The 22,830-nt window shown below is 39.8% G+C and overlaps 2 protein-coding genes across 2 annotated transcripts in view; one reads left to right on the forward strand and one right to left on the reverse strand.

The window, feature by feature from the left end:
• LOC309662885 (putative hydrolase PNKD) overlaps nucleotides 1-22,830 on the forward strand; it is a 751,075-nt gene that overhangs the window by 392,096 nt on the left and 336,149 nt on the right. The window lies entirely within an intron of this gene.
• Nucleotides 9,122-19,055, reverse strand: LOC309662891 (cyclin-Y-like protein 1). Its single transcript, XM_082466122.1, has 4 exons — nucleotides 19,029-19,055; nucleotides 15,040-15,206; nucleotides 11,603-11,765; nucleotides 9,122-10,031 (listed from the first exon to the last, which is right to left on the reverse strand). Coding segments are annotated over exons 2-4 (282 nt in total). The 5' UTR covers nucleotides 15,042-15,206; nucleotides 19,029-19,055; the 3' UTR covers nucleotides 9,122-9,914.

A 22,830-nucleotide genomic window follows, 5' to 3' on the forward strand; every position in this document is an offset into this window, starting at 1 on the left:
AGCAAGTGTAGGGATTTGCGCTTCATTTATACCAAAGTTGGAAAAGTCAGATTTAAGCCCAGGTCAGTTTTTACATTATGGATATTAAGTAAACAAGTGTATAGTTTCCATAGTGTATTTAAGCACTTTGCTGGTGGAAAGAAGCCTGGTGTTATAGTTTTCATGGACTTTCAAAAGCTATTCACGTTTATAAAAATGCACTGCTCTTACACACTCATCCTCTGAATCAAAATTTCAGTATATTCGACAAAACCTTGTACACCGAGCTACAGAACTTTTTGCACATCTGATTCCTCTACTTGTTCAGAAGCTTCTTAGAACCTTGAAATAGATCCCCTGCCTGAGGGCCAGTTCCTCTCTTGTTTTTCAAATGAGGAACTTTTCTGATCACCTTGACCTCTTCCCTCAGTTAACATGTCTTCCCAGAAAGTACAAAGATTATTCTGCTGCCTTAGGCCATTGTGCCTAATTTGGGTTTTTCCTCTTCCTTTTTTTTTTTTTTTTTTTTTTTTTTGTGGAGGAGTGTAAAGATGATGCAGAATGTATCTAAAAGTTGTGGGATGATGTGGTTGAAGTGATTTAATTCTTCCTGTTAAAACAACTATTTTTCATTTTGGCAACATACCAAACCTAAAAAGAACAACCAATTTACTTTAAAAAAAAAAAAAAAAGACAGTTAAGGCAAAGGATACTAAGCCAAGGAGAGGCAATACAGGTAATGCATTTGGAGGTCTAGGTCCAGGCCAACTCTCAGAGCTGCCTCTGTTTTCAGCCTCTGTTCTCACCGCTGCTCTCCCCCTCCCTTCCCTCAAAGATGAAGCCCACCTGCTTCCCTCAAGTCTTACCTCAGCCACCCCTCCCGCTACCCAGGGCAGAGAAGCCCATCTATTTATGGTCGCCCCCTATTTCCATCTCATATGCTGTTTTCTTCTGATTTTTATTTTTATTAGGCAAACAATCCACACTCATGAAAACAATTATAAACTGGAAGGTTGTGGGGTGGTTTAGCAGCTTCTTCACAGCCAGCTCTGTGATTTTAGTGAGGATTTAAGGCCCAGTTTAGTTTCACATGTACAGCTTTTGGGCTGTCCCTTTCATGGTTCAATTGTAAGCAACGTCTCCCATCACAGATTAGGGGGTAAAGATTTAGAAGGAACTAATATGTGACCTCTCAGTAAATCAGTTGATAAGACTTAGGAAGTCATTTTAATTTATATTATTAACCTCACACTTTGAAGCTGTCTAAATTGGCTGAAAATAAGTATTCTTGGTGCCTTATTGGTTTATCCTTGCAAACCTTTGTCATGTTTTCTCGTAGTCATTTCCAGTGATAAGCCTGTGTGTGTGTTGTGTGTAATTGTGAGCAATGTACAAGCTTAAATCACGTGCTGACACCACTGTTTCCAAGTTGGTATTCATTAGGCCGTTTCCTCCTGGGCTAGGGCTGCACTAATCCCGACACCGGCTGCCGGGAGAAAACCTCATGGAGCCCACAGCGCACCTTAATAACAGCATCCGTGACCTGCAGTCTCAAGTACAGAATGGGAACCCCAGAGCTAGGAAATGTAGTTGTATATTTTAATGAACTGCTACCCCTGCTAAAGAGGCTTCTTTCACTTTTGTGCTCTACAGAAAGACCAAGGGGGGTAGGAGGGACAAAGCTTTGAATAACTGCTTTCTAACACCGAATGTGGCCAACAGGACAGAGAACATCACAAATCTAGGCAGGTGTGAGGTACAGTGGCTGAGGATTTCCTGCTCCCCCTGCATGCCCTTTCTTGCCTCCAAAGTCCGATCAAGGGATCCTGGGAAAGAAATACGCCTGGGTTGAGGAGGGTGGTTTTGAAAGAAAAAGCTACCAAGACATTAAAGCAGGGTGAATGAAGGGTAGGCAGGATGAAAGTAACTAAGTAACCTGGCTCAGAACTCTCAAAAGCTTCTAGCAGCTTGATGACAATTACAGGATTTATTTCAGTCTGTGGTACATCATTTGAAGACAATATTACTTCATGTTGTTACAAACTGTATGTATAGCGTGTATGTGTTGTGGGTGTGTATATAAATAATATATATTATATATATGAGAGATTTAGTGACTTTTGATACGGGTTTGGTGCAGGTGAATTTATTACTGAGCCAAGTGAGGCACATACTGAGTCAGTAGTTCGAGTCCAGGGCATTCAGTACTTTTCCTGATTTCCATGTGTGTATAGTGCCTGTCCCATGCGGTATTGTCAGTGTCATGTCAAATCCAGAACTCACAAAGCAGAGCCAGCGATATTTTATTTGTAGACAATCAACTAGAATCTATAAAATTATTACTGGCAGATGATTATAATTCCGGATCCCTAACACTAGCAAAAGGAAACCCAGAGCATCTTGATAAGAAGTTTTCTGTTTTTGTTTTGTTCCTGGAAGTCAGTAGAATAGCAGTTGTATGTGGTTATATTAGTGCCAAGATACTTAATTTGCTGACCTTATTATTTCAGAAAAAAAAAAATTGTATGTATTATATTTGTGGGAAGTTAAAATAATGCTTTGAGATTTTTATCAAATATGGAGAGTAGTTATTTATGAAAAACAAAGAAATGTCTATTTTTGTTTCTTTGTTCCCAATTAATGTAGCTAAATTTTAAAGTGCATTAAAGCAATGGTAAAGCAAATAAGATGCTGTACAAGTAGTTTTCGCATGCTTTCATGGAGAGACACTGTGTTCTAAGAGTATCTGAAGGAGGTATGTGCATTCTAACTTCATGATCAGATTTCTCGGATGTACTTTGAATATAAGTGGCAACGTTTTTATTGATAATAAAATCAAAGAAATTCCAATCACCAGAAGGAGAACTAATGAAAACATGTTTTACCTGAATGAATATACTTCATAGCTTTCTCCTGCTGATCCTGTGATTGTTTCATGATTCACTTGAAGAAATGAAGGAAAATACACATAAGAACAGAGACATTACCTGAGATTGTGTTCTATTTTATCAACCCTCCATCTATACTCTGTACTGAAGCAATTTGGATAGAAGTGCTGCTGTTGTTGTGTGTGTCTGGTTTGCAGTCAGAAACTCCCAAAACTTCATCATTCAGCAGTTAGATCCACAACTTTGTATTAAGGTCTAAATACAAGTCAGGGAACCCAGCTAAGATAAGAGGATATATGGTTCTCCCTCTGTATTTGTGGGTCATTGGTTCCAGTAGTCTCCCTCCCCCCCGTGCCACCCCATACCAAAATCCATGGATGCTCAAGTCCCTTATAGAAAACGGTGCAGTATTTACATATAACCTACGCACAATCCTCCCATCTTCCCCCGCACCCTCCTTTATACTTTAAGTCATGTCTAGATTACTTATAACACCAAATACAAATCCTAAGTAAGTAGTTGTAAATATAATGCAAATGGTTGGTGGTGTGCAGCAAATTCAAGTTTTGCTTTCTGTAACTTTCTGAAATTTTTTTCCCTAAGTATTTTCAGTCCATGGTTGGTTGAATCCACTGATGCAGAACCTGTGGATACGGAGGGCCAACTGTAAATTGATTTAGAGTTGGCACTTCCCTGACAATCTGGACAGATGCTTAGTAAACCTGAGATAATTAATTTAGCATCAAAGTGAGTACTATGAGCATTATTAGATTGGTACATGTTAGGGCATTTGGGAGAACAGAAAATACAGCAGTTGAGCTGGATCCTGGTGCAAGAGCCACTGTGCCTTACCCGTCCAGGTCTCTAGTTGGCACATCTTCCCAATGCTTTCTCATTGTTCATTCCCCCCAGTGGAAAAGGGGGGCACTGTTGGACTTAGGAAGTTGGAGAAATAGGTAATAATGCTTCTTTTAGTGATTTAGTTACAGAGCTCTTACGTGCAACAGAATGAGAGGAAGTAGAGTGGTTCTGTGCATAGATTTGGGAGCTAGACTGATTAGGGATTCAACTCCCAGCTCCATCATTCATGGGCTGTTGATCCTGAACAAATTACTTAAGCTCTTAGTACTTCGTTTGTGTACTGCATCTTAGTACTTTCTCATCTGTGAAAGGGGGATAATGATAGTACTTATATTTTAGGGTTGAGAGGATCTAAAAGATGAAATCAGGTTAAGGTAAGTAAAACAAGGAGGAAGCAGCCATTCAGGCATGGAATGGAAAGGGAATTGAAAGACTAGTTTTCAAGTTTGTGTCTGCATAAGAATCATTTGGGCTTCCTATTAGAAATGTAGATTCCCAGGCTTCAGCTCCAGGAATTGAGATGAATTTGGGATCCAAGAATTAGGTCTTTTTGTTCTGTTTTAGTAAACTTTTAGAATGATTTTAGGTTTACAGACAAGTTGCAAAGATATATCCGTTTTGCCCTAATATTAACATATTATCATAGCACATTTGTTAAACTAAGAAGTCAACATTAACGCACTACTGTTAACTCCAGACTTCATTTGGATTTCACCAGATTTTCCACTGATGTTCTTTATCTGTTCTAGGATTCCGCGTTGCATTTAGAGAAGCTTCATTTCTTACAGGGACTTTCAGCCCATGAGAGGCAGGTGGTCTGGAGACCTTGAGAAACACTAGGACATGTCAAGGGCTGAGGAAGGTCAAATTGCCCCATCCTCACCACCATCCTGGTGGTGGGGGTGTTGGATATAGAAATTTGATTTGAAGAGTTGGGATGGAATCCTCTCCCTTAGATGAGAGGGGTTACCTTAAGAAGTGAGGCATCTATTCCTAATGCCAGATGAAATGAGTTTTGGAGTTTGGAAGGTGGGGTTGCTGCCTAGCCTGAGGAGATACATCTAGGGATGTGGGCAGATCAGGGGAGTGAGTGCAGCAAATTGGGAACAACTACTTTGTGGGAACACAGGAGGGCTCAAGTAGTTGATTAAAGGGGATTACAAGGGGCCAGTTAGCCCGTGAGCCATAGAAATCCTGTATTTCCTGGAACCTGGTGATAGTGTTTTAGAAATGGCTCATAGTAGTAACCAACATCAAGCACTGCCACATTGGACACGAGCAGAGAGTCAAAGGGTGAAGCTGAGATGACCTTGTTGAGAGAGGGCAGTGGGAGGTGGACAAAACACTGATGCCCTGCGTTTGGAAGAGTCGGTTCCCACAGTGAGGAGATAAAGGGCCACCATCTGGGGAGCTAGAAGTAAAGGTCAGTAGAATTGAGAACGGTAAGATGAAGGAATAGATGTTGTAAGAAAAAGCTAGCAGAGTAATTTGAGGTCTTGAAGTTGAGATCGACATATTCTTGAGGACCTTAGGTTCTGAGGCTGTCACTGACTTTCTCTAATCACATTCAAATTATTTAGCTGCCCTCACAGCAGTTAAGTAATCACCTAACCTGTTCCTTTTTTTTTTTTTTTTTTTTTCTTTAAAGAACATTCACCTCTTTTCATTTGACTCTGGATTTCTCTTAATTTCTATACTACTTCACTTTCCTGGTTCTTTCTGCATGTTAGCGATCCTAAACCATAAACTGGTATTCATAACATTTCTTTCACATGAAGTACATGTTATGTCATCTGCCAAACCCATTTAAAACGGACTAGTGGAAATTGCCTCAGAAGCCAAACAGATTGCACCTGTGTACAAGGGACCAGGTGTCTCTGAAGGGCTCCTAGATCTTTTGTATTCTTGCTGGCACGGTGTCAGGCTGGCCAGGCTGGTGAGTGGCTAACAGTTAAGATTTTAGGTGATCTAATCCTTAACTTGATAGATGCTGGGTGTAATCTACAGATTCTGCATAGAAATTAGCACTTACCCCTGGGAGAGCCCCTACCAGCTGTCAAGTGCTTTACCAAATAGCTCTATACTCAAGAATGCGGCTTCTGGGTGAGGGAACAGTCGTAGTCATTTTACATGTGGTTAGAGAGAAGTCTTGGGTGATGAAAGATTTTAGCTAACCTACACGCTATAGGTAAACATTTCCAAAAACATTGCATAACCTGAATACAGAGTGAATTGTTTTCCAGTAAATACTGGCTTCAGCATTTTTCAAAAATCAAGGAATGGTATATTTTATAGAATGGGAAAACTAAGAAATGAAATTTGACCTGTTGTAAAACTAGGATTTAGTGCTGTTGAATTTCAAGAATGGGCATACAGGGTACATTAGGAGTAAATGTGAAAGCATAGGGTCATGATGGAATCTGATACAGGGTGGAAAAAATTTCTCTTAACCAGAAACACTGGGCCCTAAGAAGTTGTCTTAGGGTCAACCACATGAATTTAACATACAAAAATGGCAATTTAATTTGGTTCAAACATACATTTCAAACTTTTGTCTTTTCCTTGTAAAGAATAAAGTTCAGTTCACGGTATACCAGAGTTAAAATTGCACAGATGTCAGTATTCCAATAGAGAAAAATAATTTTTCTTAAAAAGCGAAAAAATAAAATTTGAGTTCAGGTAGTCAGATATTCTTTTATAGTCTTACTACTTTAGGGAACAAACCCTTCCTCGGTATAAAAATCTGGAAAAACATGCCATAGTTGCCACCCTATTAATAACTAGTTTCCATGCCCCATATTTGTTGGAGAACCTACTTTGTGATGTTTAAATTTTTACCTTAAGTTGCCTCAATTTCCCATTTATTAAAATGGCTGTATTGCCTCTAGAATTAAAGCTGAAGGGGAAAAGCAATTTTTAGCGATTCCCCTTATTCTACCAACTTGTTCTTGAAGCTACAGTCATGCCCAATGTTCCTACCCCCAATTTTTTTTTTTTCAAACCTTCGACCACTCGAGATATGTCAGCATTTCTGCTTAGTAACTGGCATATTACTACGCGGTGCAAACTATTGATATAAACAGTGACTTGTGATCGATTTTTTTTCCCTTCTGTACTAAATCAGATCATTTCTCCTCATCAGCAACTTAACAAGAACAAAGTTAAAGATGTGACCTTAGGGAGGTAACTAAGGTGGAGGAAATACTACGGCAATACTATCAGGACTGATGGAATATTGCTCAAGTGCAGTGGCTAGGGTCTAAAAGAAACTTGAGAGATCTGGTATATTTCCAACTGAATGTTAAGTGAAATAGCATGTTAAAGTCAAATTACGTGGCTTGTTTAAAAGTCACCCTCTTAACAGCAACCACAATTCTACTGCTTCCTGTTCTTCCATTTTCTTTCCTGTTCAATTGCTTGAAACCCTCAAACAACAAGTTCTGATTCTACAGTATTCCTGTAATTCCTTTCTCTGTGGATTTACCTACTTTTATCTTTCAATGTGCATTTCCATCTTGGCACCATAACAAACAATTCAAAAATGCCATCTAATGCATTATGCCACTGAGCACTGTAGCCAGTGATTTTAAGTGGACTAGATTATCTTCAGGTTGAAAAGAGCGTAAGCTGAAGAAATAAATGTCTACATCTTAACTAAAGGCAGGGGTCAAAACAACTTATGAATGGTTAGTTGGAAAATGCTTTAAGGCCCGACTATCAGAGCTGACTGAAAACATTTGAGTTAGGCAGAGTTGTAATGTTATGTGAATAGTGAGAAGTGTTACAAACACAGTAGCCATATATTTTAATTAAAACAGAGTTTATTAGCTTTTCTTTTAATATAAACATGAGGAAGAAAAACCACATAAGTTGTAGCATTCTTTTCAAAATAAAACTGCAATCAGTACTTGAATTTCCAAGCTCCAAACTCCATAAACAATATTTTTTGAGGTGGTAGATTGTAGTATTTTATATACCATAATTTATCATTTATGTCTCTGTCCCTTAAAAATGATGGAACCTGCAGCACTCAGTATAATGTGAAGCCTTGCTATAAAGAGAGAAAGTACTTCTGGCCCAGAAATGCTTTGTTTACAGGCAAAATTCCTAGGATTACATTTGAGAAGGTAGGAGGAGAAAGATTTCACATAGTTGAGAACACTTTTTTTTTTTTTTTTTTTTAATATTTCAAGTTTAGGTGACATCGTTACCAATCTCCAAAAAGACTGATTACTGGACCTCCCTGCCTTTTAAAGCCTGAGGTAAGGGTTCCTAAGGTTTATATGTTTCCTCTTACATAGAACTTGAAGTGAGACACCTACAGCCAGGTTAACACCCAGGATAGAAAAGCTGTTTCGTATCACTTACTCTCCTGTCACTACTACTAGGGTCCAGTTCTTTTCAATTTATTACATGTGAATTAACACTGTTGTTCATAATTCCTTCACCAAATCTAGAAAAAAGAAACTTAGGTGATCAAGCAGGTAAGCAGCCCAGCCTTGCAAAGGACTATTTTAAAAAGAGGAGGGGAGGTATCCCCTCAAGTCTTAGTGCAATTTTAAGCTTTGATACTTGTAGAAGTATAAATGCCACAAACTTACGAAACATCATTTGAAAGTTTAATCGAATTTCTTCTAAACTCATTTAGTTTTGTAAATTTTAAACGTTAAGCGTTTATTGTTTTATTTTTTAAAATTTATGTATTTATTTATTTATGGCTGTGTTGGGTCTTCGTTTCTGTGCGAGGGCTTTCTCTAGTTGTGGCAAGTGGGGGCCACTCTTCATCGCGGTGCGCGGGCCTCTCATTATCGCGGCCTCTCTTGTTGCGGAGCACAGGCTCCAGACGCGCAGGCTCAGTAATTGTGGCTCACGGGCCTTCCCAAGCCAGGGCTCCAACCTGTGTCCCCAACAAGAGAGCCTGCGACAGTGAGAGGCCCGCGCACCGCGATGAAGAGTGGCCCCCGCTTGCCACAACTAGAGAAAGCCCTCACACAGAAACGACCCAACACGCCATTAAATAAATTAATTCATTTAAAAAAATAAAAAATAAAAAAATAAAAGCTTAATGTTTAAAATGTACAAAAGTAAATGAGTTTAGAAGAAATTCGATTAAAGTTTCAAGTGATGTTTTGCCAGTCTAGCATTTATACTTCTGCGACACTGTTCTGGAGTATCCAAGCACACTATATTAAAGCTTAAAATTGTTCTAAGACTTTTGGGACACCTTCTATTTCATCACCGGCTTGTTAATTACTGGACCACCATGTTGGCTGGAATTATGAAAATATCCTTTAACACAAGTACATAACAAAGAGGAAAATCATCACAAAATCAGAAGCACCATTATAGTTAACAAGAAATGCAGCACGGACCCAATAGAAGGAAATAACCTACTTTCTCTGTTTATGATCGCAAACATGCTAATATGCTAATAAGTACTGCCTGCAAAGAATTTGGATGACATGTGTTATTCAGCAGCTTTTTGGTTTAAATTGATTGCCAATAATGACTAGCAGCTTCAATGATATAGTAGGGAGGAAGAACCCTGCAAAACCTAACGATGCTACAACAGTCTGTTCCGAAGTTTGGCTTTATGAGTTGTTAGGAGTCCCATGTTTTTTTTTTGTTTTTTTTTTTGTGTTTTTTTTCTTTTTTGTTTTTTTTTCTTTTTTGTTTTTTTTTTGTTTTTTTGGTTTTTTTTCTTTTTTTGTTTTTTTACTTTTTTTTTTTTTTGGAGTCCCATTTTTTGATGGTAATACTGCACTGATTCTAAAGGAATATGCAGCAGTATGGGACAGTGAGGTAAGAAAAACATAGAAGTTATATAGCTAGTGTCTTTAAAGTCTAAAAATTTAAACTATTAATTAAAAAACGTCACATAGCTCACAGCTATCAGATATCTGTGCGTGGATTGGGAGCAGATATCTGTGCGTGGATTGGGAGCTTTTAGCTTTGGAGTGGTTTTTGTAACTCTGTTTACAATAAAAAGGACAGAAGAGCGTGTTACATTGACGAGGTCCCGTTCTCTCCTATGAGCATAATCTTCGCTTGTCCATGAGTCTCTTGAATTCAATGTCTTTCTTTAAGGTGAAAATACTAACTTTGCTGGTTTCTGAGCAGGAGAGGTGATATTTCTCCAGTCTTTGTTTCGAGGGGTTTATGATGTTACAACCCCTCACTTCTCCCTTAAGAGAGGATGGCATTGGAGCGCCGAATACCAATGAAATGATCAGCGCTGAAAGACCTTCTCATAGCAGCTCTACACACGTCTTTGTATTTGTCGTCACACAATCTGGAAATGGCCTAGGAAAGTCAATCAGGTAGAACATAGGTATAATTAGGGGGGAAAAAAATGTTCGGACCTTAAAAAAACAAAAAAAGCATCATTGATAAGCCACACATCTCCATTCGTTTAGATAAGTTCATAGTTACTGCTACTTTGGATAGCTGATATCTACACTAACTGACAGTTCCCTAAGGTAATAACCTTTAAGGGCTATGATTAGATTGCTGGGGCAAGGGGTAACTTGCCCTAATAACTTAGAGTTACTTAAAAATTGGCTTCCTAATGATAGGCTCCTAATAGCAATATCATCTGTTACCTACACACGTGATCCTTAAACGTAATGGACATACACTTGGGCAAAATCAGTGTTTACTCAGCTATTCAACTTCTCTTCAGTTTTCATTAGTTATTACATACTCTAAGAAAATTTTAATCAGGTAGGTATGTGCTGAAGGTAGGAGAGGTCTAATGACAAGCGCTGAAAGGTGCTATTTCACTTGCACATAAATTATGGTAGAAAAACATCTTATTCTAAAGTACCACCAAGGTACCACAGAAAGTATCAATTTTAAATGTGTTCATTTCAGTTGTGAATTTTGCTGTATACCCACCAAAAATCATAAGCCATAAGTATTACGTTGTTCCATGTACGTTACCATGTATATTAAAAACTCATGTACTTTCTACATCCAGTATCTGAATCCACATTATACCTTCCAAGTATAGGTCTCTCAGGTTAGCCACGGATGCTTTGTCTAATAAACTCATGGGACTGAACTGTGATACACATACACACACACACACACACACACACACACACACACACACACACACACACACACACACGAACTGCAAGCTGAGTAAAAAACAGTTAAGAGGGAATTCCCTGGTGGCGCAGTGGTTAAGAATCCGCCTGCCAATGCAGGGGACACGGGTTTGAGCCCTGGTCCGGGAAGATCCCACATGCCGAGGAGCAACTAAGCCCGTGCGCCACAACTACTGACCCTGCGCTCTAGAGCCCGTGCTCTGCAACAAGGGCAGCCACTGCAATGAGAAGCCTGCGCACCGCAATGAAGAGCAGCCCCCGCCCGCCGCAGCTAGAGAAAGCCCGCGTGCAGCAGCGAAGACCCAATGCAGCCATAAATAAATAAATACATTTATTTATTTATTAAAAATATCAAGACAGTAGAAATAGTCCAAAACATCAATTATTAAAAAAAAAAAAAAGACAGTTAAGAGTGGTAAGTAGATTATGTAGGTACATCTGATTAGGGATACAATTTTAAGAAATTATTCATGTATGGTTATATGTAAGTGTAGAGGTTCAAATGGAAAACCATTAAGAACAGATTAAATATGATTGAAAGTATTCTGAATTATGGTTACAGAAGAGACAATTTTTTTTTTTATAATGTGGGATCCCTGTATAAACCATAAAAGACACAGGAAATATGATGCCAACGGGTCAATAAGCTCTTCAAACTGTTAACAGCTTTCCATTTTCCTAATCACTGCTTAATATAATTTAGCTACAGGTGTGGCTTCGGTGGCTGACAGAAAACCCCAGTTAGTGATTTCACAGCCTTACCTCTAAGTTCTGTGCTCTTTCTTTGCTAAGAGGAGTGAATAGAACATTCAGGTTGTTGTCATCTGCTAAGGAGCGAAGGTCAAAGTAGTATTTGGCATACACACTGAAAGGAACATTAATATTAAACTGAAGTAGCTCCACGAAGTGCCTTTCCATCTCATTCCTGGGGGAGGAGGAGAAGACAAAACCAACACAGGACAATTTTAGTCAACTGGGCTATCTTCAAAAATACCATTCTGAGCTACTAGGATGGCTCTAAATACTGTTTTGAAACAAATAATGGCTACCCAGCTGGATTAATACCCTAATGTTCAAACAAGGTACAGCTATTTGTGGTCCTTTCTGCGTCCCAGCACTTTGAGTCTGGGACAAGGGGGAAGAGGTCATGGCCCTCTTATGCACTCATGCTGCTGACTCAGGGGCTCATTCTTCAGAGTTCCATTAGTGCAGCTGTACGATTCATGCTCCACACTCACTCACGAGGCCCCGCTCTAGTGATCAGATGAAAGGAATGATGTATGCTGTTTATTAGCTCTGAAGAACTTGCAGACATTTTCACCGGGCTGGTGACAGGAAGGGGCTTACTGAAGTAGAGACGAGCCAACAAAAGGAGTGGGCACATCACCATGGCAACAAATGGATCCATCGAGAGCCACTGCTATTATCTCTGAGGGGGGAAAACTCTTGAGGCAACAAGGATTCATCTCAAGTAAATAAATAAATAAGCTACATTCGATGGGAAAGGGAATCCCCCCACCCCCACCCCGTGCATGGGGCTGTGTCGAAGGGCATAATGCAAGTTTCTGTTCACCTTAAAACCTTACTAGGGTGACTTGTCGTCACCATGACAGGACAGGATGCACTTTTTAAGCTTAGAAAGGCAGTAAGATTATGTCTCAGCTAGACTAAACCCACTTTACGATACGACCTCTGATAGAGCAGTTGTTGCCCCCGGTGTTAGGAGAGCAGCCCAGAATGTTCAGACCTACCGCCCCTTGCCAGGACAGACTGCACACGCCCACAGAGGGCGAATTCAATGAAGTGGGAAAGTAGAGTGCTGGGAGCAGGCTTCTGCTATATGACCATATCCAGCCATTTGCTTGCCAAATGTTTAAGTAAATAAATATAAAGTTAGAGTAAATCTTACCACTTTTCACAGCAATCACTTTAGAGAGTTGATTAGATAAAAATGATAAATACCCAAACAAACATGCAAGTGGCTTATTTTACCATACATTTGGTTTCTTGGTTTTCAAGTGTTAATATTTTATCCATTGGATAAATCAACAAATGCTCCATGTTCTCCTGTATGGAGAGCAGAGTATGAGCAGAAATGAGGTTTCTCATTTGTTGAACTTTAAACCTAACTGAACCTACTTCCAAAATTAATTTCCTGTTCATACGGCCAGAAGTCTATAGAAATGTAAATCAGATAATGTTTTGATAATCAGCTAATCAGGACTTAATTTACTACAGGAATAAATGCACTTCACTATCCCTTTTATATTTTCTCCACTAATACATTTTAATTGTGTGGAAATACAGTACTTCATAGGATTAACATGTCTATTAATAGAGCTTTAATCACTGAAGAAAAGCATTATGCCTACAGAATATGCATCTTCTGTGTTTTTTGCTGTTTTTAAATGGCTAGGTGGCTGAAGAGCCTTCCACTTACAGGCGCAGCAAACTGTCTGAACAGCAGCTGCTCAGTTTAACTTACTCTTTTGAAGGGAAATATATATTTAACAAGACACAGAGATGTTAGAAAGTTTTAAGGAAAAGCTGATAGACAGCAATTTTTCAATTCAGACTCAAAATGAGACCATTACAAATAGTAGTCAACAGCAGAGGGATGAAACAAATGTATATTAAACACTTTGTTGTAATGCTTTCCAACTCCCAAAGATCATAAACAAAAGCAGCCTATTATAAACATAACTCCTGGTGATTCTCCGTTCTACACAGAAAAGCGTTGTTTAGAATTAGTTTCTTCATAGCTGGACAGTGCCGCCAATGCTCCTGGGCTCAATGTCTATGAACACCCACACGTTTCCCTGCATGTTCTCGGATGTTGTACCTGGAACCAGAGCCCCAGTCAGCTCAGCTGCAGATTCTGAGAAAATTTCAGCTGCCATCTGGCAGGGATGGTGTTCACGATTACAAATTTTCCTTCCTTCAAGGGACCAGTTCAAAGACTGATGATAGTGTTGGTCAACGTCACTTTAGTTTCTGCAACTTCCAAAAGTACTTCTATTCATTTCAAATTCATTATCTGCTGTTCCACTGTTTGCTAAGATTGCTACCAGCAATATCACCACGACCACCTGGTTTACATGATCACCAAAGTGGGCATTTTCACCAAAAGCCACTTTGACAGCTACTGACAGTCACTGGTCCCTTCTCTTAGTCACAGCTTTCCTCGCTTCAGCTGTAAATATGCACTTTGGTAATTGTGAATTATCTAGGGTAAGGGGCAAAGGTAACAAAAACAAACTCTTGCCCCTGCCTGCCATCTTGATCGGCCTCTGCTGTCCAATATAATCAAGAGGTGTCCTTTCACATTTTCCTGAATGCCACCCACAAAGACAGGTTCACTGTCAAGCGGGCACTTCGAGAGTCTGCTGGAATTACCTCTCTGGCTCATCCTGCTTCCCACCCTTGGGGCCCTTCACCAGAGCCAGATTGGAAGCCTGGCGTTTCATGCCAATGTGAGCGTGCCATCTGTGAGGAGAACCTGCCTAGTTAACTCAAGGCCCCACAAAGTGCCGCTGTGTTTGCTGAGTGCCCTGGGTGAGGCCCCAGGGATGCTTCCCGGACGACCTGAGAGGTAGGTGTTTCCTAGCTCAGCAGACTTTAGGGGAGGAGACAGGAACACAGGGATCTGAAACCTTTATATGTGGCTACCTGTACATCATAGTTTCTGTAACAACAGAACCTCAGATAAAAAGGAGAAAAAGACCAGCAAAAGCAAATACACAATGTGTGACTCAGGTTGAAATTATAACCTGTCAGTAGTCTAGAGGCCCTAAGACCTTAACAGTGGCCACTTGCTTCAAAGACCAGGCATGTGCCCCTTAAAAATGGACTGGACCTGGTAGACAGCTTTAAGAAAGCTGTCAAGTTACTTACTGTACCATGTTGCTCTGGTAGTGAGCTTGTAAAATGTTTGGCAAAAACCACCAGAAAAATAATTTCAATTTCTCAAGCAGAATATTACAACAATAACACATCAAGACCTACCAATGAATGAGGGGAAATACAAATTGTTATACTACAGCTAGATAGAAAGAAGGCTGTAATTTTATGTCTATTTCAGCTCTCTGCACAAGGTAACCTTTCTTAAAATGTAACATTTCGTAAAAATGTAAACTTTATGAGAGCAAATGAGGTATTGGAAAATGGTTAGAAAGTTCACGGTAACCTTACAAACTCACATGTCCTCAACTGTAACGTCCTTGAGGATCTGGCAGTCGTCCACATTCCATACAGCCCGATCGTCCCAAAACTCGGAGGCAAGAAGAATGGCTCCCAAAACAATTCTTTTCCAGTTAGTGGGGCAAATGTCGATCTCAGCATAAGTTAAAAGCCTTTCTAAGTAAACCTGCAAAAGTAGAGCACTGATCTTTGATTTTCGTTCAGTTTAAGTGCTGTGATAAGAATTGTTAGGAATGACAGATTTCATCTCTTTTTGACACCCCTTTTATTCCTAGGTTCTACAAAGACTTTGCTCAGCCAAGCCAAGGCCAGAGGCCAGGTCACAGTTGTAAGTCAGATATTTCTGTGAGTCTGATATTTCTACTCTGCCCGTGTGAATTTCCAACCCAATTTTGGTCACAGGAATGAAAGGACATCTCAGCAAAGGGCATTCTAAAGACACGCATTGTATTATTACCTTCCCACTTGTCAAGGGCAGCACATACAGCCCAGTGTCGACTTCAACTGTTCAGTAAATGCTTGAGTGCCTATCACGTGCAATGTTAACTACAAGACTGGTGGTGGTTGCATGGCGATTTTACATAACGCTTGAGTGTGTAAAATTCTGGTAAGACTGAGCACATCTTTACCTTCTCTTCAGAGTCAGTCACCAGTCCTTTTGTGGCATGAACTTGAAGATAAAAACTGGTGGTCAAGAGAGCCTCCCAGTGGCTGCTGCGTGGCACAGCAGGACAGGCAGTACAAAGGGGCTTTACAACTGTCAAGTATTCCCATATTTTAGTGCCTTTTGAAGGAACACACATGCATACAAAGGGTAGTCCTTTTCATAGCCCCAATTTTTCACATCTCCATTATCATTTCATTATTCATTTCTGTCTTACATAATCTGCAGCTTAGTCAATTCTTTTGGTTTTAAGGTGGGAAGACCTGCCTGTGTCTGTATCCCTGGGGCTCCTCTAAACCTGCCGGTTTGTGAGATGATTTCACGGTTTCTTTTACATGTATCAAATGTCTACCCTACAAAGAACTGGATGGAGTTAACAGCTGAGCAAAGATTAGAGAGGTAAGCTGTGATTTGTTGTTACCTCTGTAGAAGAGTGTATATGCCATTTGACAAAAAGAAAAATGTCCAGTTTGAAAGAGTCTGTTTACTCTCTGAAGGGTTATCAGATTGACAGCTCAGATTCGCCCATGCCCTCCAAACTCTACTGTGTTTTCAAACACGGGTATTGAGATTATATGTTCTTAGTGAAATTCGGCTCCCATTCCCCAAAGAACTCAGCACTCTCTAGTACCCTAAGAACGACTCTCCCCGCAAGGTTCAACTCTCTACTTTATGGGACTCATCAGAGGCACTGAAACGACACTGGCAATCTCTCAACTTCCTCTCACCTTTGTACTGGGAAACTTGGTACACGTGCTGATATTCATTTATCCCACTTGCCCTCCTGTCTCGGAGGAAGCGAGATTTCTTTCTTTTCACTGAAGCTAACTCTCCTGTGAATGAAGTTGATCCCACCTCACTTCTGCAGAGCACTGTGCCCACAGTTAGTCTCTTTTTGAACAACTTCTCCCTCTCTGTCAGAGGCTTCCTCCAGTGTGAATGCTTCCATGTCCCCAGCCTGTCCCCCACTGCCCCTAGACGGCGTCCTCAGGGCTGAGGCCAGCTCCTCATCTCCCGTCCTCTCCTTAACCCACTTCAGTCAGCCTCCTGCTGCTACCACTCTACAGAGACTACTCTTGCCGTGGTCACCGGTGCCTTCACACAAACAACCCAGAGCTCTTCGTCCCAGAGCTCCACTCCCCAGGCCTTCCCTCATAAATGAAAGAGCACTGCCACACGCCCAGTCGCTGAGACCAAAAACCTGCACTTGAGTGTATCCTGCTCCAATCTCTTAGAACTTCTTGTTATCTCTACCTTCACTGGTACCCTGACCGCTTTTCTGTCTGTCACTTCTGACTTGTATCGCTGCCACTGCCTAACTTCTCTGCCTCCCAACAGACTACAGTCTGTTCTCCCCAAAGCAGCCAGGAGAGCCTCTTCAATTAAGAGTACTTTATGCGCCTGCTCCAGATCTGCCAGAGGTTTCCCATCAAACAAATACCTTCTTCCCGTGGCCTGCAAGTTACGAGGCCCTGTGCGGTACGGCCTTGTCCTTCCGTGACCTCATCACCTATGCTCTTTCCCTCATTCCCCGCTCGGATCACAATGGCCACCTTGCTTTTCCTTGAACACACAGAACAAGTTCCTGTCTCAGAGCCTTGCACTTGTCCCCTCTGCCCGTAATGCCAGCGTACCTGATCTTCCTCAGTTCAGCCAGGTCCTGGGTTCAAACATTACCTCTTTAAAGAGGCTCTTCCTGAGCTTTCTAGTAAGCCCCTCTAATCACTTTATCCCTTTACCTTGCTTTCTCTTCATGGTTTTTACCACCACTTGAAATAGTCATCTTTTAAAAAACACTCATTAAAAAAAAACACTTATACTTTGCTATACACCTGAAACTAACACAACACTGTAAATCAACTGTACTGTGATAAAAAAAAAAAAAAAAAAAATTTACGTCTTCCACACTTGCCCCATAAAGGCAAGAACTTTATTTATCCAACTTGTTCTCTCCTCCACCCCCCACATGTAGAAAAGTGACACAGAGTAGGTATTCAGTGACATGGTATTTATGACATGAGCAACTTCTTGGTAGCATTTAGCGTTTGGACCATACTCTCCTTCTTGAACCTCTCCTGGTGTCTCTTAGGGTTCTCTGCTGGGTTTCCTACCACTGTAGCCACTCCTCTGGGGATCTGTCCCTTAAGTGCTGACAGTCTCTAGTAGGATCTATCTTCTACCCACTTTTTATTTTACATACTTTCTCTGCATTTGAACAGCTACACTTAATTCCCTCCCTCTAGCTCAGATTCATGCTCCAATCCCATATATTCAAATGATTACTAGACACTGCCATTCTGCTGTCTCGCAGGTACATCAAGCTTAACTTGTCTACAAAGAAATGCCCCTCTTCCAACCCAAATACTCTCCTTCCTGCATTTCCTAGCTCTCCATATGCAAGCACCATTCCTGCCTCTCTCAAGCATGTGCTAAGCACTCCAAGTGGCCCGTAGCGCCAAGAAAAGGCCTGTGTCTGATCCAGTACCCACTGAGGGGTCTCTTTTCAAAAGGACAAGCCTCCTGTCCTAAATTCTGCCTTGATAGGAGCAGGCAGTGAGTAGCCTAAGTATTCCTTCCCTGCAGACCACGCAGCTGACTTTCCCCCCTACAGGTTTGCTATAGGGAGGAGTAAAACAATCCCAACTACCTCTCACTTGAATATGATTTATTATTCAAATGATAAAATCTTACCATAGGAATTAGGAATGGATGACAAAAAGGTCCTTACACAGCTGTAGCTTAGCAGGCTAACTAGAGTAAAGCCTTCTGAAGTCCTACTGGCACCCTAGTCCTGGGCAACTTCACATGCAGGCAGTAAGAGGACAGCAGGGATGGTTAACACCATTATCCATTATCCAAGGAACAGAGAACTGAGGGCAGTAGTTCTCAGTCAGGACACACATCAGAACTGCCTAGGCAGTGCAGTCTGGGACTCAGCTTCAAACTGCCCGGAACCTGTTTCTGCCTGTGGACCAGAGCGCTCAGTGATTGCCCCGCCCCACCACCACCACACGCGTCGTCTGTGTGTGCGTGTGTGCACTGTGCGTGCGTGTGTCCCCTCAGGTGTGGAAGGAGAAACCAGAAATCTCTCCTGCTGCCTTTAATAGCAATTGTTTTGTGATGAGAAAAGCAATGGCAACGTTTTAAATCATAATGATGATTAAAGCTCAAATGTGTATACTTTACTTTCTTTTGATAGGTTTCTCTTAATAAAGTTCTAATGATCGTTTCAGGAACCTACTTTCATTTGGGAAAAACAGGACCATACCATGTGTACAAGACAGAAATTTCTACAGATGCTTTATGAAAGAAAAAATATCTTACCAAAGTTACTACTGCACCTTCAGCAGTTAGCTGTACGGCACTAGAAAGAGTATGAACAAATCCGTAAATGAATTTGTGTTCAGGATCATGCTCGAAGTATTCCTCTGGAATCTTTTCTCGCTGAAGGGAGAAAAAATGCAATTTAAGTATCCACGGAAGAAAAATACTTAAAAGTACCCTTAAGATAGCAGTCTTCACACTTGGGCCCACGTGCCCCTTAAAATAATTCTGATTGGGTGACATGTCTTGTAGTCTTTTAAATATAAACAATGGGATCCTAAAATACCACAGTGATCCAGTACTCACCACCATTCATTAAAGAAAAATACAGGCACAACCGCAGAAAGTTTATGTATTTCCACGTTCCTCCCCACAGAATTCTAACCAAATGTAAACTATTGGGTTGGCCAAAAAGTTCATTTGGTTTTAAGTAAAAATAAAAGACACAGTTTTCATTTTCACCAAGCATTTTATTGAACAATATATTCACTAACCAAACAAACTTTTTGGCCAACCCAATATTTTTAGGCTCAAAAGTCTTGCTGATCACCATATGTCATACTTTTCTGTAGTCAACTTTGAAAACACATTTCCAGTGTCCTGTAACCATAAGGCTCTAAGAATGTGCTGTCCTGTACAGCAGTCGCCAGCCACGTGTGGCCACAGAGCACCCGGAGAAGTGAATTTTAAAACTTTGTCATTTTAATTCGTTTAAAATGTAAACAGTTTTCTAATTTTCTTCTTAGAGGCCTTATCATATTAGGTTTATTTACAAATATTTATATTGTTTGATGCTATGGAACATCATCCTTTAAAAAGATACATTTTCTGTTACTTGGGTATGTTTACTTACCTGCTCACTATTCACACAAAGTGCAACTCGGTTCATATCCATCAACCCCTTATACAACACGCCTTCGGGAAAATGACTAGACACAACATGGCGTGGGGAAGAAGACTTAAAGGAAGATGAATTTGACTTCGAGCTGGAGGAAGTAATTTTCTTCTAGTAATTAATTTCAAAGCAAATCAGCATGAAATAAACACAACTGTATAAGAGAAAAATACCACTTCAATAAAACTGACACTTACTGTGAGTGGATGTAATCTCTCATCAAAAATATCCAAGGATCTATCTGCATCTCTATAAAATAAGAATGTGCATTTAAAAAATTAATTCAGGAGTTACTATCATAGTAACATATCTGCTAGGAGTAGAGAGAGGGGTAGAGGAAGCTTAACCTTCAACGAAGCAAACAGTTTTATAAATTCTTCTCCTGGATTCCACCCTTAGAAAGGTTTCCTGACCTATTTTTACTCAGCACATCACGTTCTGTGAAATCTTTTCTACAACAACCAGCGAGAGTTGCCTCTATAAGCACTGACCCTCCCTAACAGGCAATGCTAGTAAACCAATATATTTTCACTCCTCTAACCTCACACTGGAATATGCAAGAACATTTTATAAAGCAGTGGTGGTGGGCAATAAATTCTTCTAACTTCAATCAATGTGAATATGAGATTCATGGTTTTTTCCCGTTTTTTTCTCTTTAGTTCTTTATATCCTTCTTGTGTATTTCTTCTTGTCTCTTTTAAATAGTTTGAGTTAAAAATGTAATTGTCTTTTTATTTTAAAAGAAACCAGGCTTTTTAATTTAAAATTTCACCACACTAATACACTGCGCTCATTTGAACAGCGGTTCTCTAAATGTGGTCTGCAGGCCTCTGGGATTCTCCCCTATCCCCTCCTTCAGGAGGCCCAAGAGGTCAAAACTGCTTTTATAAGAATACTAAGACACTACCTGCCCTTCACATTGTGTGACATTTGCTATGGATGTATAAAAGCAAAAGTGGGTAAAACTGCTGGTTTCTGAGCATGAATCAAGGCAGTGGTACCAAACTGAATTAGAAGTCATTCAATTATTCACTGCCACTTGCAGTTAAAAATCTGCTTGAAGAACATCCTTGATAAAAGAGTAAAAATTAATAGTGTTCTTAAACCTTGGTCCTTCTTTTTAATATTCTGAATAAGTGGAAAGTATGCATTAAGCACTTTTACATACTGAAATATGGCTGTGTTAAGGAAAAGCACTTGTGACTTGGCGGTAAGTCATTTTTTTCATAGAACATCTTTATTTGAAACACTTTTTTCATCGAACACCATCGTTATTTGAATGTACAACTGACACAGTCATTCTTTCAAAAATGAACAAAGTGAGCCTGTCACTTCAAGGAAAATAACTCAAGTTATTTGTTGCCAATGATAAAATTCAAGCCATCAAGCTAAAAATATCAGGAGTTTTGGAAAACTTCTACCTTTTATTGTGAACTTGACAACTTCTCAACACTTAAAAGACTTTTCTGGTAAGACTGGTGGTGATACTAACAAAAGTGAGTTTTTGACACTGTCTAAAGAAATGTGAACCAATACTTTCCAAATGACCAATGTATAATATTATAAAGTCAGGTACAGGTAAAAAGATCTACTCAGTATGCATGACAGATCAATGGGTATTAATTTAACATAGTATTTATTACAAGTTCATTGATATGATTTAGAATTCCATTTTAACTAATTTAAGAAACTAGCACATGCAGACTTTTGGTACAGTATCAAAGAATATACCAAATTATCTGAAGACTTTAAAAATACATCTTTTTCCAACTATATATCTGCAAGCGGCTGGATCTTCTTCATATTGTTTCTTCAAAACAAATGACTGAAGACAGAATAGATATGAGAATCAGCTGTCTTCTATTGAGGAGATACTTTTCTCTCAATATTTTTTGTTGTGGAAAATAGTTATTTTTCATTAAAAAAAAAATGACTTATGTTGAACACTGGGGTTCCCAATCAGGGGTGATTTCGTCCCCCAGGGGACTTCTGGCCATGGCTGGAGACAGTTTTGGTTGTCGTAATGTGGAGGGAAGAAGGTGCTACTGGCATCTAGTGAGTAGAGGCCAAGGGTGCTGCTATATATCCTATAACACACAGGACGACACCCCACAACAAAGCATTATCTAGCTCAAAATTTCAGTAGTGCTAAGGCACACTCTGTTTTAATATACAATGAATTTAATTTTTTAAATTCTCAATTTCAATTTCTAATACAGTAAATTATCAATATAACCCATATAAACAAATACTCTTTGGGATGCTCAGTAACCTAAGAATTAAGGGTCCTAAGAGAAAAATAAATGATTCACTTCTATATTGTAATAAAAGCACTCTAATAATAAAAGCTTATGCCAGTAACATCTATAGTTATTACCTAACACTAAACTTGATACCTTGTAAATTAATTAGCTGGAATAACAAGATAGGTTTCAAAAGAGCTCACCTGTTCTTGATGTGGTAATATATTGCTAAGGTCATACTGTGGAGGAAAAAAAATACATTGTCATCACTGATTTTTATCATATCAGGCCTGAAGACATTTTTAAAAAGGGGTTAGCAAGGAGGGAAGACCTTCCAGAGGCCCAGTGGCCCCGAAATCCTCGAATTCAGAACAGTAACACATGGGTGCTTTCCCCCTTGTTTTAGGTTCTTCAGCTTTTAGCAAAATTAGGAGACCCAAAATGCTAGATATGCTGTTAGAAGGCATGTTTTGGTTGATTATTATAATATATAAATTATTACATATGTCCCCTGTCATTTGTCCTTCTACCCACAAAACCTTCTGTCCTGTACAAGTTATATCTATCTATACACATGCTTAAATTTAAGCCATATAGTAGTTTGTGTGGGGGGGTGTGTGTGTGTGTGTGTGGTTGTTTTGTTAGCCCCTGCATTTCAGTTGAT

The sequence above is a fragment of the Balaenoptera physalus genome (genome assembly GCF_965194825.1).
Source record: "Balaenoptera physalus genome assembly, chromosome: 6".
Classification (NCBI taxonomy): Eukaryota; Metazoa; Chordata; class Mammalia; order Artiodactyla; family Balaenopteridae; genus Balaenoptera; species Balaenoptera physalus.

What these genes read in the sequence shown, in the direction of transcription:
- LOC309662891 (XM_082466122.1), bottom strand. An exon ending in AAAGAGCACAGAACTTAGAG is followed by an intron (nt 10,032 to 11,602) that starts GTAAGGCTGTGA and finishes TGACTTTCCTAG; the next exon opens with GCCATTTCCAGATTGTGTGA.